General features: G+C 48.8%; 1 protein-coding gene across 1 annotated transcript in view; it reads left to right on the forward strand.

Annotated features, from left to right (window-relative positions):
• Nucleotides 1-2,024: 2,024 nt before the first annotated feature.
• LOC125759472 (uncharacterized) overlaps nt 2,025-16,402 on the forward strand; it is a 60,529-nt gene continuing 46,151 nt past the window's right edge. Inside the window, exon 1 of the mRNA XM_049418310.1 lies at nt 2,025-2,192. Coding sequence (XP_049274267.1) covers nt 2,031-2,192 — 162 coding nt within the window. The 5' untranslated portion in view covers nt 2,025-2,030. The remainder of the gene's footprint in view (nt 2,193-16,402) is intronic.

The raw sequence follows: 16,402 nt of genomic DNA on the forward strand, positions 1-16,402 counted from the left end.
GCAGATTGTTTTTATCGATTTGGACTTTTTACATCTTCTTCAGGGGCCTCGTTTCATACCTGCTTCTGCCGCATTCATCTGCAGCGGTTGAGCGATTTCGTGCTTTTACTCTCAGGCCGCACACGCGAGGCGCAGATTGATGTTATCGATTTGGGATTTTGTACGAAACTTGACGGCGACGACAAAGACGCGCCGCCAGGGTCTATATAATTGCTATCGCAATAAAAAGGACGCACGTGTGCTAACCTAAATTGCACGAATGGGAAATAGAAGACGGGAGAGAGGGTTCAAGACACGTGCGAAGAATTCGCGCAAGTGTGTGGGGCTGCACCGTTTAGTCACTGGCATTTGCACAGACTAGTCGTGCTCAAGAGTTCACAAGAGTTCGCTATTTTATGGATCGACTTGCGCTAGAAGCGGTGTCCTAGCAGCACTTGCAAGGAAAGCAGCCGTACGTCCAGACGCCTCATTGCATTACCAAGATTTTTGTCTTTTTGAAGCAACTCGATGACAGCGGCCGAGTGAATAGTCAACGTCTTCTTCAGTGCCGCAGGCCTCGCTCTGCGCCTAGCATTGTCTATCATTCCACTGAGTGCAGTTGCGTTCGTTGGAGACCTCTACAAGACTACCAGTATGAACTGGTACGAATGTTTATACTTGCCACTTAGGCAAATCACGTCACAAAAAAATATGGCATAAACCTCCTCCAGGCTTCTCAGCTTTGTTGCGAAGTGCATTCGCGTGCTTTCTGGTACAAGCGTTCGACAATGAAAAATAAACAAGCCCTTAGGCCTCTCTAAAGCCATCGCGTGCTTCCTGCATTTCATCTAACGATTTTGAGACATAACTCCGCCCTCTCTGTGCGCAGTATACTAATGATCGTCGCTGAAGAGATTTCGCAGTGGTGTAATGATATTCACTTGGTACGGGAACTTTACAGGCGCAAAGTGGTGCTCTAGTGCTATGCGCCAATTTCCCTGGGGGTAATGCGAAAACTGCAGTAGTGGAAACGTCGATATTGCCTTAGCCACCCTCCCTCTGCCTTCCCACTCTATTCTCCTTCAAAGTGTCTTATATGACGTCTCAGCTGTGAAGTGGAAGCGTACGTTTACGAAAAACTGGAATCGACTAAGTGATGTCACGACGCATGCAGGTTTCATTTGTTATCGTGCGAGCACGTCGAAGTAGTCGCCCTGCAGCAGTACTGCTGTGGCAAGCTGTACGGAAGTAGATGGCCAACATGTGGACCATATATATGATATTAATTGTTTCAGCGGCTGTTGCCCAGAAGCAATCCAAACATCTTGGAGGTGAACATATCACGGTTGTATCTCTGTGAAAGTCAGTCCCGCAAGGTAGACGGATCCGAGGCTCCCGTGCTTAGCAGCACTGCCTAGATCTAGGTGTCATGACCCAACGCGGGTCAGAGGGAAATGGCTGTCTAGTATATGATGTTGCCCAGCCGAATGCGCGTTTCTGTTCGGCAGAAAACTTGGTTGACAATGCCCACTCAAAAAGAATGCAAGGACCCAGCTTACTAACCAAAACGGCTACCGGAACTGCGAATGTTTTGGCGTTGGTTCGCAACAGTCAGACTCACGATTGCTAGGAAAATATGATAACGCCTCTTTCTTCGCGTGCTCCTCCACTGTTTGTCGGCAATTTGCAGCATTGTTAGGTTTTTGTGCAATCGATACTACACAAGTGCAACTATTTGTTGCAGTCACGGATGGCGTAGCCAACTTCGTCATGGAAGTGATGGTGCGCGTCTTCAACGCAACCCGTGTGGACATATTGGTGGCTTCAAATCAACGTAAGGACATTTTAACCATGCGTTTTGTACCCCTTGCATTACCCGTGTGAGATGACATGGAAGAGATTAAGAAAAAAAGTATCACTCTAACAGTACTTTGTCAGCTTCCAGGTACAAAATTAGTAATGTAGTATTTGTGAGCGTGCATGGGTGGTGTGTTCATATACTTTCGCTGCATTTCTTTCCAGTTCATGCGGCCAGACTGATTAGCTCAAAAATGCACTTGTCTGCGATTGTAACCTCTACAGTGAGAATCACCTCCAACGAGATGGCATCTGATTTTCTGAAACGTGTGTACAGTGGGCTGCCCGCTAACACAAAGTTCTACGTCATCTGCCTCCTCTCGCTACAAGAATACCTGCAGCATTTATTCCCACTGGTAAGTTATCTTCGGTTAAGTAGCCTGCTGCTGAAGTCCAGGTCGTGGGGAACTTCAGGCTCGTATTCGTTGCGCGAAGCGAGAAACTTTGCATACTGTGTACAAAATGTATTGATGAAACTATTTGAATGTCGGCCTGGGACAAGGCAGGTGCAATACAATTCAAGGCAATCTCATTAATAACAGATATCACTCCGGAAGAGTTATGCTGTGAAAATCATTATAAACGAACTCATACTCGCGCAGAAGACCATCTATACCTGTCGTAATCTCAGCGCAACTAAGTTTGCTGGTAAAAAACATAAAGGACGCTCGCGCTTGGCCTTAAAGAGTAGAACGCGATAGTGTGACCGGGTCCCGTTCGCATCGTCTTCTCATTCGATTTCCAGGCTTAGCCTCTGGGTAGACACCTCCACCGTCATGCGAGCAAAGCGACGTTTGTGCGCGAAACTTTGACTGTTTCAAACTCTCTTAGAATGCATGCCTACTGCAAGTACAGTTTCGAAGTGCCCACTACGCCATAATTTATCATTTTGCGAATCAGCAGAGTGTCCACCACGCGTGTGCTAAGGCGATACGCGCAGCTGCATATTTTTTTGATGATGTTACTCCTGGTCAGTGGCGGATCCAGAGGGGGGGCGGTAGGTTCGATCGCCCCCCCCCCCCCCAAAGACTGTGTGGACCCCCCCCCCTTCCCTCTAGTGCCTGCGTCCACTTCCTTGTCAGGTTGCCCCGGCTACCACTGCCCAAACCGCAGAGGAAGCCGAATGGCTAGAGCGTCCGTTTCCAATGCGGAAGCTACCGGGTTCGATTCCCAGTGCCGCCGGACACCCGCCGGTTTTTCTAAAGAGTTGCCCCAGCCTGGCAGTTTGTGTTCTGGGCACTCTAGATGGTGCCCTCGTCTTTCCTCGAACTTCTTTCACCCCCTCTTCATGTTGTCCAACGACGAGGAGCCTCTGTTCTGCTATTTTAATCCCCCTCCCCTGGACAGGAGGATTGAGATGTTCTTCTCGACTAGAGACGGTTACTATCCTGTGCTTTTCTCTTCTTCTTTATCCAAGAATTTCATCTTCTCAACCCCCTTGCTTCCTCAGCAAAATGGGGTGGCAGCTTAAAAGAGCATTGACACAAAAAGTTTGGATCTTGTTTTTTCTACGACTCACTTATTACGGATGGAATGCTCGTTTCCTGGAGCGCGACGGTTAATTATTTGTAGATGTTTTTAAGCGCCCAGCCGCAGTTTCGGTTTCAGAGAGCGCGGCGTGAACACAGAATAGTTATGTAAATAGTTATATTTGTATCGAGAGGGCAGCCACCGTACCGCAAAGAGACAGCGAGAGACACACTATGCGACCACCCTGCCTCCCTGGCCACCCCACCGGCTACAATGGAATCGAAGAAGCCGGCCCAGCGCGTCGTCATTCCATATGTGCCGGGTATCAGTGAACAGCTCTCCAGGGTTTTCGGAAAAGCGGGGGTCACAGTAATTCATAAACCGGAATCGACGCTCAGCCGCTTGCTACCGAGGCCGAAAGACCGACCATCACCAAGGCGTAGTCTAGAAGGTGTCGTGTTCTGAGTGTCCACCCAGCTACATAGGCGAGAGCAAGCGTTTTCCGGAGAGAATACGTCAACGCAAGAACGACGTCAGGAAGATGGAAGCGCAGCGCAGCGCTCTTGCAGAGCACTGTGAGAAGCACGACCATAAAATCGACTTTCACGGCGCTTCTGTTCTAGAAACAGAAAGGAATCTGCGAAGGAGGCTCTTGCTCGAGTCTCCGCACATTCAGCACACACCTGCAAACGTGAACCGCTCGCTGGGAACAATGCCCCCAGTGTACCCCTGTGAACCACAAACATTGCATGGACGTCTATGGTACGTTTCAGTTAGACATTCAACACCTCTAATAGAGGTGTCACTTAGCTCCCGATCGCGTGAAATCAACGTTGATGGTACTGTCAAACGACCCGCCAGTCTACGCTGAAAAGATGTTGCATAAACGTTAACGCTGGACATTCGACACATTGTGCGGATGTTCATGTTAAGATGAAATGCGTGAAAAATACGTTATTTAGACACGTTATGCACCTAGGAGGCACATTTTTACGTACCTTGAGTTGTGTGTGTGTGTATATATACATATATTCACGGCCTCCGAAACGTGAGGGAAAGGGAAAGTCGGAGCCGTGGTGAGAGAACAAGACGCGGCCATGCTTCCATGACCAACGCAGTCACCCCCTGAGGTGGAGCCATTTCAACTTCCTAAAACAAAGTTGACTACGAGAGTACACAAAACCGCGTGCACATGCGCACCGTGTCGTCAACTCTTTTCAACGAAGGCTTTCTGGGTGCTGCTATAATCCCCTCTCAGGCGTTGAAAGTATGCGTCACCCCCCAAAAATTCACTGCCGAGGCGAGGACATCAGCATTTGCACTCCCGTGCAAGTGTGCCCCCTCTTCCCGTTCAAAAAGTCTGGAGAGAGCGCTCGCAAGAATTGTGACCAGGCAGTGGAATTACAATAGGTACGATGTTGTGAGAGGGATCTGGAAAGGCGTCGTGGTTCCTGGTCTGACGTTCGGCAATGCGGTCTTGTGTATGAATGAGATCAGAGGTTCAAGCAAGATTAGAAGTTAAGCAACGTGGCATAGGTAGGCTGGCATTGGGAGCACACGGGAATACGCCAAATCAGGGTGTACAAGGTGACATGGGATGGACATCATTTGAGTAATGGGAGGCTAGCAGCAAGATAAAATTTGAGGAATGGTTGAGAGAAATGGGGGAGGAGCGTTGGGCTAGGAAAGTTTTCAGCTACTTGTACATGAGGAATGTCGATACAAAATGGAGGAAGCGGACCAGAAAATTGACAAGTAAATACTTAGAAAACGGCAGGAGACCGAACCAAAAGATTCGGTCTCCCCCCCCCCCTGCCTACGTGCCTGTCCACGGCAGCTGCAGGTTTTTCGGATGGCAGTCCTAATGCTGTAGGTTTGACGTTGCACTGCGCTTCTTACAGCGTAGGAGTGAAAGGAAAGTGGCTGCATCGCCTTTGTTTACGACAAGAATTTCCACTCTCAAATTTGGCGGGAAACAGCGGTACGCATTGACGAAGCACAGGCGGCTGGCGACTGTCCCACCGTCCTGCGAGTGTCTAGACGCGCGCGTTGCTACCCGAGTCGTATGAATCTGGAGACTGGTACTGTGGTTGCCACTTGATCCGTCCCGGCGAGATGAGGTAAGCGTAGGTCACGCACAAATATATAGCTGGCGTTTAGACCTTTCGGTTTGATATCGTCACCCCTTGATTCTTTTGTTTCTGAGTTCAAGAAGACTTGAAACGTGTCTATCATTGTTAGCTGCAGTATTGGAGATACCAGTCACGCCAGTATTCAGCCAAGTATATCCTGCAATTTGTCGTCATTAACCTGTTCAGAGCAGCCAAGAAATCCGCCAACTGACTATAGTGTATCTTTCTGCAGCCCTTCTAATGCAGTTACGAGGAATGTACGAATATCCTACAAAATCCGCTATAACACTATGATTGAATTAAGTACTTTTTTCTTCAGTATATTTTTTCCACATGCTAAAAAAACTTCAAGGTATGTTTTCCAAGACATGTCAAAGAATATGAACATGAATTGTTTTCTTTTGCATGAAATAAACGCTGCCCACGATTTTGTGTTCGGAAGTTTCAAAGGTACTGAAGCAATGACACACTGACTGAGATAAATTGTCTAAAGCACAAGCGATATTTCGCACGCTCATATATTCAGCATCTCTTGCTCATGCTCAGCCCGATATAATGTTAATACGCACATTGCGATTTATTCTTTCGGTTACAAAGTGCGCAGGTATTTTTTAAGGTATTATGCAGAAAAAATATGCGCAAGCACTGTGCCACTTGCTAATTTTCGTCGTCTGTGATGCTGCTGCCGTTCTGCTTTGTCATTGCTGTCTTCGTTTTACTTGTTAAAGCGATGCGACGTACGCGTGTAGAAGCATGTGCAAGTGGAGCAGTGCTTTATATATTTTGAAGCACTCTCTAAAACAAATAGTTTAATTTGCAAACGGCGCATGCGCAGCTCCGAAACCACCTCCCTACACTCGCGTGCCTCCCCTGGTCCGGCTGTCAGAAACGCTATTTCTTTATCGGTTAAAACCACTGACGGTTCACTGACGCATTTCTCTCCTTGTTTCTTTATCAAGAAGGCTTCTAAGAGCCGCCACTCGTGCCTTGTCGCCTTGAAAGGTTTGACCTCGCTTCTCAGCGACTGAAAACGACCTGGAGTGGGTTGAGGGAGAGCAACAACGGTATTACGGTACCGCTCTTCCTTTCTCGCTCGTTGTGCTTTCGCCGCTGATAATTTCGGTAAAGGCACCCCAACACCACAAAAGCATTTGTCGAAATTTACGGTGTGGTGTCACGCCTCATTATTGCCTGTCAGCCCATGCATTCTTAACGATCCACCTGTCGTTCGGGAGACGCACTAGTGCGTCACCTGGGAGCGGGCAAGCGAGAGAGGAGGAGCTCTACCGTAATCCCGTACACTATTTGTGTACCGTGTTTCCGCAACTTGATAAATGACTCTAATAGCGCACCGAGCACCTGCCATGTCGTCTATGCCGTCTGTTCGGCGCCATACGGACGACTTTTGTCCAAACAAATAATCCGAGTACAAGTGCTGACAACGCGAGGTCAACGAGCCTCCTAATCCCCGGAAGGATCGTGAGAGATGGCGGTCCTCAACCTCTGAAGTCTTGCGCGGTCAACGGGACATTGAATTTTGAAGTGCAGGTGTGTGCTCATCATTATGACCCTACAAAGGTTCCAGGATTGGTGGAATCCTGGTGTGGTGACAGCGTGGAGAGAGGGAAAATGGGGTGGACCTCAATCTGCTAATTTAATCCGGTGCTGGAGCACCGTGCCTGTTCCCTGTGATCTGGATAATGTAAATTACTTGTGTAGTTTTCTTCCTTCGATCAACTTATCCTGATGACCGCCCGGCAAGACACGAACCCGTGTTCACACCGGCCACGCAACCCGATTTCTAACAAAGGCTTAGCGCAGCAAAATGGGCATATATCTGAAGTGTGGTAGCCCGTAATTTGTAGTAACAAATGAGTGGAACCACTTTAAGTACAAAGTAACAGTATTTATGCTGTGATGGGGCTCTTTTAATAATAGTAACACTAAAAACAAAAGTGAGCCCCACCCCCCCCCCTCCAGTTTTCTTCGAGCGACCACCCCCCCCCCCTAAAATGAGTGGCTGGATCCGCCCCTGCTCCTGATGATGATCGATTACGCCTGAGCGCTTTGTAATGGGTGCGCATTTAAACCACCCACTCGTCGCGCAATTCACATCGTGTGACAAGTGATGCAATTCTGCTCGCCTCCTACGCAATATCGCGTGTGTTAACGAGAGTGGACGAGTTTATACTTGTGACGGATGTTCTGCTGTCTTACTGTTGCCCATTCTCAATGAAAAATGACGGCATTTATTCCCACCAGATCAACCAGCATTGGACTCACATGATTTACTCCTACTGGATTGTACTGGGTAATGGCAGTAACTTCGCCCGCCTAATTTTGCAGCAAAAGCCCTGCTCATTTTGCTTCATGACGGCCACAAAAGAAGTAAGTGAGCATTAACCACGCAATTATTTGAAATCCTGCTGTGCTGGTACAGAGCACAAACGTTCGCGTTAGTACTTTCTCGGAGAACGTCCGTGGGCTACGATGCGCAGCCCTGTGCATTCTTGTGCCTTTATATCATGGCGGCCTCTGAGCAGGCGAGAAACATATATATGCGCATGAAGCACGTAAAAGCTATCAAATAGCCCAACAGGGGAAATTCAACAATGAAGGTAAGCAGATGTTATTCTGCTTCGCACAAGTAATGCATTTGGTAGTCAGTATATATATCCCGTATATTAATTACGCCGTTGCCTTCATTTTCTCATCATTTACGTTAGGCCGTTAGTCAGTCTGAGGCATGCAGAGTCCGCGTGTTGTTGTGTGGTTCAGTGTACAAACTCTGCGCAGCGCAGAGAGATCCCCGCGTGTCGGCGCCGCAAAGGGCAGACGCGGAAGGCCCCGCTCTGGGAAAGAAAGGCGACTCTGTGGTGACGCCGTCAAAGCGCAGGGCCGCCAAATCCGCCTCCTTGCTTGTAACAAAAGGGAGGAGATACAAGCTGAACGGGAAGACCCGTCGCGCCGGTGGGACGACGCGAGACACGGCCGCCTGGTTTCAGTTATTGTTCGGCATCCGCATGCACCCCTTTGAGCGTTTACCTGCGCTGCTGTTCGGGGAGCCTGCCGCTAACAAGAAACACGTGTCGGCGCCGCAAAAGGGAACGCGAGGAATTGGTCTTGCGACCGCTTGGCCGGATGCGACCGGGGGATGTCTTTGCGTACAATCGCCGTCTCGTCGTAATTACGGCACTCGGAGCGTTCAGGTGAACCGGCCCCCAGCTGCATGTAATGACCGAGTGTCATTAGACTGGCAGAGAAACGCACTATCGCGTACACATTTCGCCAGTGGCCAGGACCTGGGAAGAGTCGCGCTGCTTTGTAGCGGCTTCTTGAAAGAGACGCCGATGCGCGGGTGGGTTGAGCTCGAGCCGGGCCTTGCAACGCACTGTCGCGTACACACCGCTAGTGGTCAGGGCCTGGGAAGATTCGCGCTGCTTTGTGGCGGCTTCTTGAAAGAGACGTTGGTACGCGGGCCGGTTGAGCCCGAGCCGAGCTTTCGGCGCTGGCGGACGTCAGGGGCATGCTCGGACTATAACGTAGGGGAGAGTGAGATGACACGTGTTGCGCAGTGAACCTATCCCCTCGCGTGTTGTAGATTGTGTCGTACGTTAGACCAATGCCGTGTCTGTCATGAAAGTGTTTGTGCCATTGGTTGTGGTGATGCCAACCCCCAAGTGTGATTGGTTTGTTGAGGGACTCTTTGTCTAACTGAACGTTGAAAAGAGGCTGTTTTGGATGTGAGAGGGGAGCGGAGGTTCGGGCTTGGACCCGGGCAGACGCCTGAGCGTGGCAATAAAGCGTCTCTTCACTGAACAACGGCTCTTCCTTCGCGCTGCCACCGTGCACTCGAGTCATCGAGGGGCGCCGATTCGAACCTCAAACACCTTCCCTCCTTAGCTAGTGTTGAAGCTAGCAGAGGATAGTAGGGAAAGGAAATTAACTCCGTTCAGCGGGAGTATCTCAGACAGTTCGTCGTAGATTGGCCTGACACTGCCCCAGTTACTTTTGAACAAGTAGCCACCACATGTACGCTGTAAGATGGGCCTTCCACGAGACAGGAGTATAAAAATATTAAACGATCCCTGAATACCATGCTATGTAAAATGAGTGTCCTCACTGTTGTACTAGAATGCCTCAATGACGTGCTTTTGCATTTTCCTTTTTATTCTGAAAGTACAGGCGAAGTATAACCGATCAGCTTGCTCTCTTGTACTCTAAAGGGCTAGCAATAAAGAAAGGCCTTGCCGCCCTCCCCCCTCCCGACCCCCAGGCCTTTTTTGCGATACTTACGCCACCTGGCATCTTTGGTAATTTGATACCTCTGTTTTTTTTTAAACAGTCGACCTCAAATATTGGTTTCCGGTTGCACCGCACTCTCGTTTAAAACCATACGCGCGAAGCTGCGGCACCCATGGATATCAAAAAATTACACCATCTCCCGCTAAAGGGGACCATGAGGCGATGCGAAGCCGGAGCACTTGCACGATCGCGTTCCGTTGGCGTTCGTTGGGCATGCTACCGACCTCGCGTCGTGGAACGTAGAGTGCCTCGATGCGCGCGCCCCCGCTTAGAGTGGTGTCAGCTTTTGAAAGGGCAGATGCCGCCTCCTCGGCCTTGGCGGCAGCGTGGCCGCCATTTTGAATCCCCCGCCCGGTCACTTGTGCGTGGCGGCGCGTGCTGTTTTTAGGTCGGTGCTCGTTTCCCTCCAGTTTTTTCCGCTCGCTACCGTCACCATGGCCGGGTGTTGCGTGCCGCAGTGCACCAATCATTCCAGGAACGCTGGGAGCTGTATCGTTTTAGAAAATACGCGGTTTCTTTGGACAGTAAAAATCAAACGTCACAAGCGACAGTCGAAGAACACATTATGCACTTGCAGCGTGTTTCCGGCCAGTATTTCGAATGCACATGCAAGGATAACTTCTGCCGGTGTTAAACTTGCGTAATAAATGGACACACTGATATCAGCTACATGCTGAAAATGCTTTGGTTCACGTGTGCATGAATCCTGCATTTTTCTTCGCAAACATTCTTTACTGTACTTGGTTGGTCTTGTATCTGCCTTTGATGTTTGCTATCGCTATTTTTGTGATTTGAAATGTATCATGGAATATAGTATGCGTGTTTGTCTGCAGATTAGATCCTTCTTTTTTCCTAATAATAATTATTTGTGAGAATTTATGTCCCAAGAACCCCGATATGATTATGAGAGGCGCCGTATATAGCGGAAGGCTCCCGAAATTTTGACCATCTGTTGTTCTTTAACGTACACCTAAATCTAAGTACGCGGGCCTCTTTCGTTTCACCTCCATCGAAATGGGGCCGCTGCGGCCGGGATTCCATCCCGCAACCTTCAGGTCACCAGTCAAGCACCATAACTAAAACCACGCCGGGTTCTTGTTATTTATATTCCTGTCCGTGTTTTAAGTACGCCTTCTGTGCTGCAGGGTGTGATGCCCATGTATCTATGTGTGCAGTTACATGTTTTTTATCCTTCCCTGTTTCTGTGTTTCAAGGCTACATTTTCGTCCTGTCTTAAATAATTATGCAGTTCCTGTTTTTTTAACCATTTACGATCACAGTGATTCGACTAGTGACAGTTTTGTTTTATTGTGTAATTTGCGTTTTATTTGTGTAATTGCTTCTGTCAGCGCAGCATTAATGCACACAAATAAATGGCCTGTACACTGGATATTAACACACACACATTCAGTATTTTATTTCTTTGAGCAAGCATAATTTATTTATTAATAATGTACGCCCTGAAGGCTCATACAGGAATGCGCATACAAACAGTTCTCGCGAAGTGTCTATACAAAGAAGACGCATGAAAACAACAAGAAGACGGGGAAGCATTGTGTACAGTAGACACCCTATGTTAGTAAAAAATACAATAAACAAAGTCAAGTTGTACAGTACGGTCCACTATTAGAGGGAACACGCGAGCGCGCGGCCAGCGGTCCGCGAAGCGCTAACTGCTGGCGAGATTTGGAAACGCGGAGCATGCGCGTAGAATCACAAGGGCGGTTCGTGTCCCGCGTCGTCTGCTACTTCTTCGCCCCAGCACTCGGCGCGCGCTAGCGAAATTCTATATTTCTATGGGTGAAAGGACAAGCTCGCTATGATCTCTGCATTGGGCATAAATTTCCTTGTCTGTTATAGAAAGCGGCCGGCTGGTGCGAGCAGCCCGCTGAAAGCTTACGGCTAACTTATCGGTGAGCACTTACAAGAATATACTGTTGGGATATAGTTGGTAATTCATTATGAGGGAAACTGTGCAAAAATAACAACGCCGAGAAAGGGAGAACAGAACAGTTCTGGTCTTCCTTTGTCGACGTAGTTTTCTTTTTCGCAGATTCCCTCACAATGAGCACTTGCACTAGGTTACGCAAGTGACAGGCTTCGTTATCATTGTCACAGAATGCCACAGCTGGGGGCCCCAGTCGAAATTCGGCGGCTGGGGCCGCGAATCGTATCGCATGAAAACTGGCTAGAAACCAGAGCAACAAACAAACCACACCTTTTTTTATGCCTGCTGGTTACCCGACGAGGCGCAGGTAGAGTAGCGGCTACATGAATCGCACCGCTGAAAAACGGAGCGCTGTCCAACGCTCGCCAAGCGCAGAGGCGGAAGGTAGCAGACGAACAGCGGCAAACGCCACCCTTACCCCTTTATGCGCGTGCGCCGCGTTTACAAATCTCGCCACCAGTTTGCGTCACGCGGGCCACCGGCCATGCGATCGCGTGTTCCCTCTAAGAGTGGACCGTACTGTACAATGAGTACGTCATGGAAAACCAGATAATGAAATAAAAACTCACAGGCTCCCTTATGTGTTCGCTTAAGACGACACGAAAGCGAAAGCCATCTTCTTCTTCTTTTGCTCAGAAAGCGCGGTTTTGCATTGCCTCCAAGATCGGAGGCACCTTATGTGGTTTTGCACTGCCTCCGTGATCTGCCCACTTTTTACCAAGCTACGATGTCATGTGATAACGGCATCATATGACGTCACGTCAAAATTTGTGAAGCCATGATGACGCCATCACGTGACTGATTTTTTGCATCCCTCGTCCCCAACGTCGTGGTACGCTGACGCCGTAGACGCGGGACGCCGACGGTCAAATTTCGCGTTTGATGAGGCATTTAAGGCTTTCGCCTTTAAAAATACGTCCGCCACGGTGGTATAGTGGTGACGGAGCTCGGCTGCTGACCCGAAAGTCACGGGTTCGATCCCGGCCGCGGCGGTCACCTTTAGGTGGAGGCGAAATGCTAGAGGCCCGTGTACTGTGCGATGTCAGTGCAGGTTAAAGAACACCGGGTGGTCATAATTCATGGAGCCCTCCACTACGACGTGCCACATAATCAAATCATGGTTCTGGCAAGTAAAACCCCAGGTATTATTATTAATAAAAGAGACAAATAAACGACGCCGTGCATCTGCCCCACAAAGTGTAAAACATTATTCGAAACACTCAATAATTTGGGCATGCGAGAAAACTTGCAGATACACAAAAAGAAACAGCAGATAAAAAGAAGAAGGCAAAACGCACTGATACTGCGCGCATGCATAGTTTTACGGCATACTACTCAACAACGTATTCATCGTTTTCATAAGGATTCAAGGTGCAACTCGAGTGCCGATACAGTAGCGGCTACTAATTGTGAGCAAGAAATGTCAGCATTAATAATGATAAGGATGCTTTCGTTTCATTTTAGCAGGATATTCGCACCATACTGCCCCTCGCCCTTTATACTCTGTTCAATATGTATGATGTCATTTATAATAAACGAGTAAATTGTTTGCAAACTTAGCAAAATGAGCCACCTTAATCGCGCTTAGGTAGCTTCGCAACACTAAATTGCGTGTGTCCAGATACATATACTGCTGCTGGTGACATGTATACCAATACTTTAAACGATTATTTGTGTATTTGGAATGCAGAGCATACGAGAAAATTAAGTAAGGCTTTAGACTTTGTCGTTTCCGGCGTAAGGAAGAGGATTCGTTTTGAACATAACATAGTCTTCGTCTACCTCTAGCGCATGACACAGGCCGTCAGCTCACATGAATTGCAGGCTTCCTTAATAAGCATTTAGGCAACAACAGCAACAAAAGCTGCCCAAGCTTCAAAAAAGAAAAGAAAAAGAGAAAGCTCACTAGCGTGCACTTATTTCCGGACGTATCCGCGCACCGCAAGCGCTTTGTGTAGCGCGTTTCGCATGCTACCGAGCTGCAGCGGGATTCGCAATGGCGGCCGTCGTAGCAGACGACGCGCCTGTCCTCACCCTCAGCGGAGCGCGCGGGCATCAAGGCACCCTAGTGGAACGCGAAGAGGGACGCTACGCACGTCGTATCTTCCATCTAGCCTGGCCGTTAATTCTCACAGGGCGAGCGGCGAACGCGGTTGACAGGCGGGCGAGAGGGGGGCAGCGTAGGAGAGGAGAGAGAAGTGGCGGGGACGCGCTCGAGCTCATAGCGGCGTTGCGCAGGAGAGTATTTCGGCATGTCTAGCCCTCGTTTCAGAGGAAGAGTGGAAAGGGGGACGGGAGAGGGGGAGGGGAGAGGGAAAGTGGAGAGTGGTAAGGGAGAGGGTGAGTGGAGAGGAGGTGTGTGGAGAGGGTACGCGCATGCGTAGTAAGGGTGGTCACGCCGCACACCACCACCACCGGATTGAGCTCCGCCTTAAGATACTTCGCATCTAATAAAACGGCACAGTTTTCAGCTTGCGAGAAGACTGGTCGTGGCTTGCCGCTACACCCTGTAGTGTAATGCCTCCGCTAAGCAGGTGAAACAGTGACGCAAACCTTCCGTGCTGTGGCAGAGCGGCTGGTCAATTGCACTACAGGAATTAGCGCAGTGAAATCTGTATAACCCTGAAAAAAATAGCGCGCCCTTACGTCAACTTCCCACACTGGTCCTTTTATGACGCAGCTAAACGGCTTTCCTTCTTAGCAATATAGGCTTAGAGAGGATTAAGACTAATAAAGGCAGAAATAAAGACGTATTCAAAAAACAGCTCTCCGATAGCCTATTGTTCAGATTTTTTTAAAGTCAGGACGTCTACATCCAGGGCTACGTGCTGCTTGGGCCGAGCTATGCAAGACGCAACAACTGCTCTGGATTACTGACTATTGCTCAGGCACCAAACACAGACGGAGTGAGAGGCCTAACACACACGTCCCCAGCGAAGGAGGAACGTTCCGGTGTTCTCAGGCTATCGTGCATACACTCCGAATACGAAAGAAAGGTGAGAAAAAAAAGTATTCGTAACGTCGTCCACGATGTTATTTTATAGCGCGGAATAGATCTCCCAATGCATTATTTGTTCGCCTCGTTTCTCTGCAGTGATGTAGCGTTATTGTTTTTCCGAGAGAGCTACGTTGTAAAGAAAAGAAAAAAAAGAATGGCTAAAGTCTAACTCTGCTAAGCCTAGTTATCCCGAGCGAAAGGTATGATTGGCTTTGTTCTCCATAGGCTATGCACAGTTAACCCTCTACCTGGTCATGTGGCACTGAAGTGGCGAGCCTCCGAACGAGAGCACTTGCGACGCCCCTCTGTAGCGGATCACCTGCAGTGACGTCACGCCTGCCACATACACGCGCCGTTAACTCAAGGCCATTGTGACGCGATGAATGCCCTTGGCATACAGCGCAGTTGAGTAGAAAATTGCTTCACAGCTAAACATCAGTAATGTCAGCAGCCAAGCCAATTTTCACTGCATTTTATTTGTATGCTCACTCTGGTGACTTTGCTACCCCTTGCGCGCAGACATCGCATGGTCCGTTACAAGGTGATATCACGGTGTCGGTGATGGGGTAGGACACTGTCGAATATTCGTAGAAGTATATCAAGCGCAATAAAATTACAGTATGCATAAATTACACGGACTATGAGTGTAGGTGTCGTGGGCAGCACGTGTGTTAAAATAATAATATTTTGGAGTTTAACGTCCCAAAAACATGATGTGATTATGACGGACGCCGTAGTGGAGGGCTCCGTAAATTTCTACCACCTGGGGTTCTTAAACGTGCACCTATATCTAAGTACACGGCCCTCAAGAATTTCCTACTTCATTAAAAAAGCGGCCGCCGCGGCCGTGATTCGAGCCCGCGACCTTCGGGTCAGCATTCGACAACCATAACCAGTAGGCCATCATGGCGGCAGCAGATGTATTCGATATGGTTTGTCAGTGTTTTCGATGGATGCAGCTCCACCTTACTGTCATGATGATTACTTGCTAGTCTTCCTTTGTTACCTTTAAATCCCGTGCGTTGCTCACATCAGTAATTCGATAGAGCCGGTAAGTGTATCAGTGCAGGCAGGGGGAAGATCCGCAGTTTATTAGCCCCAATTATTTGTTATAATCCAATTTAAAAAACCAGGCGATGTTTGCACTGAGCCGGGCAATGCTTGAAACAGCCAAGCTGAACCATTCTGAACACTAATCTGTTTGCCTCTAGGTTGTTTCTTAGCTAGGTGACACAGGTTATAGGCTAATTCTAAGTTGCTGCTAGGCTTTAGCAAAGGGATGCAAGGTTGTTGCTACGTTGATTCTGAGTGCAGAGAGGTTCGACTTAAACCACAGACAGTCGTAAATACGACACGGATGTCAAAACTCCAGAAACAGAAACTCGCGCTGAAACCAAGCGTTCGCACATCTCGTAGAGCTACGGGCACGTCGCCATTGGCGTACGCCCTCTATCGCTTCGGGGTCTTGTCACAGCCGCCGTTGCCTTTTCCGTTACATAGTATTCTCTCGTTGTACGTACTCGGGGTCTTCGGCTCACCGCCGTCGCTTCGCAGCCATTTGTTGGGCTAACTGTTGCCTTCTTCATTTTTAGTAAACCAGTGGTGAGTAGTGGGATTTACCCAATTTCTGTGGCACATACCCATCTATGATGATGATAATGTTCTGGATCGACTCACAAGGAACGGTTTTCTAAACAGCTTCGCTATCATTTC

This window comes from Rhipicephalus sanguineus, chromosome 8 (genome assembly GCF_013339695.2).
Source record: "Rhipicephalus sanguineus isolate Rsan-2018 chromosome 8, BIME_Rsan_1.4, whole genome shotgun sequence".
Taxonomy (NCBI): Eukaryota; Metazoa; Arthropoda; class Arachnida; order Ixodida; family Ixodidae; genus Rhipicephalus; species Rhipicephalus sanguineus.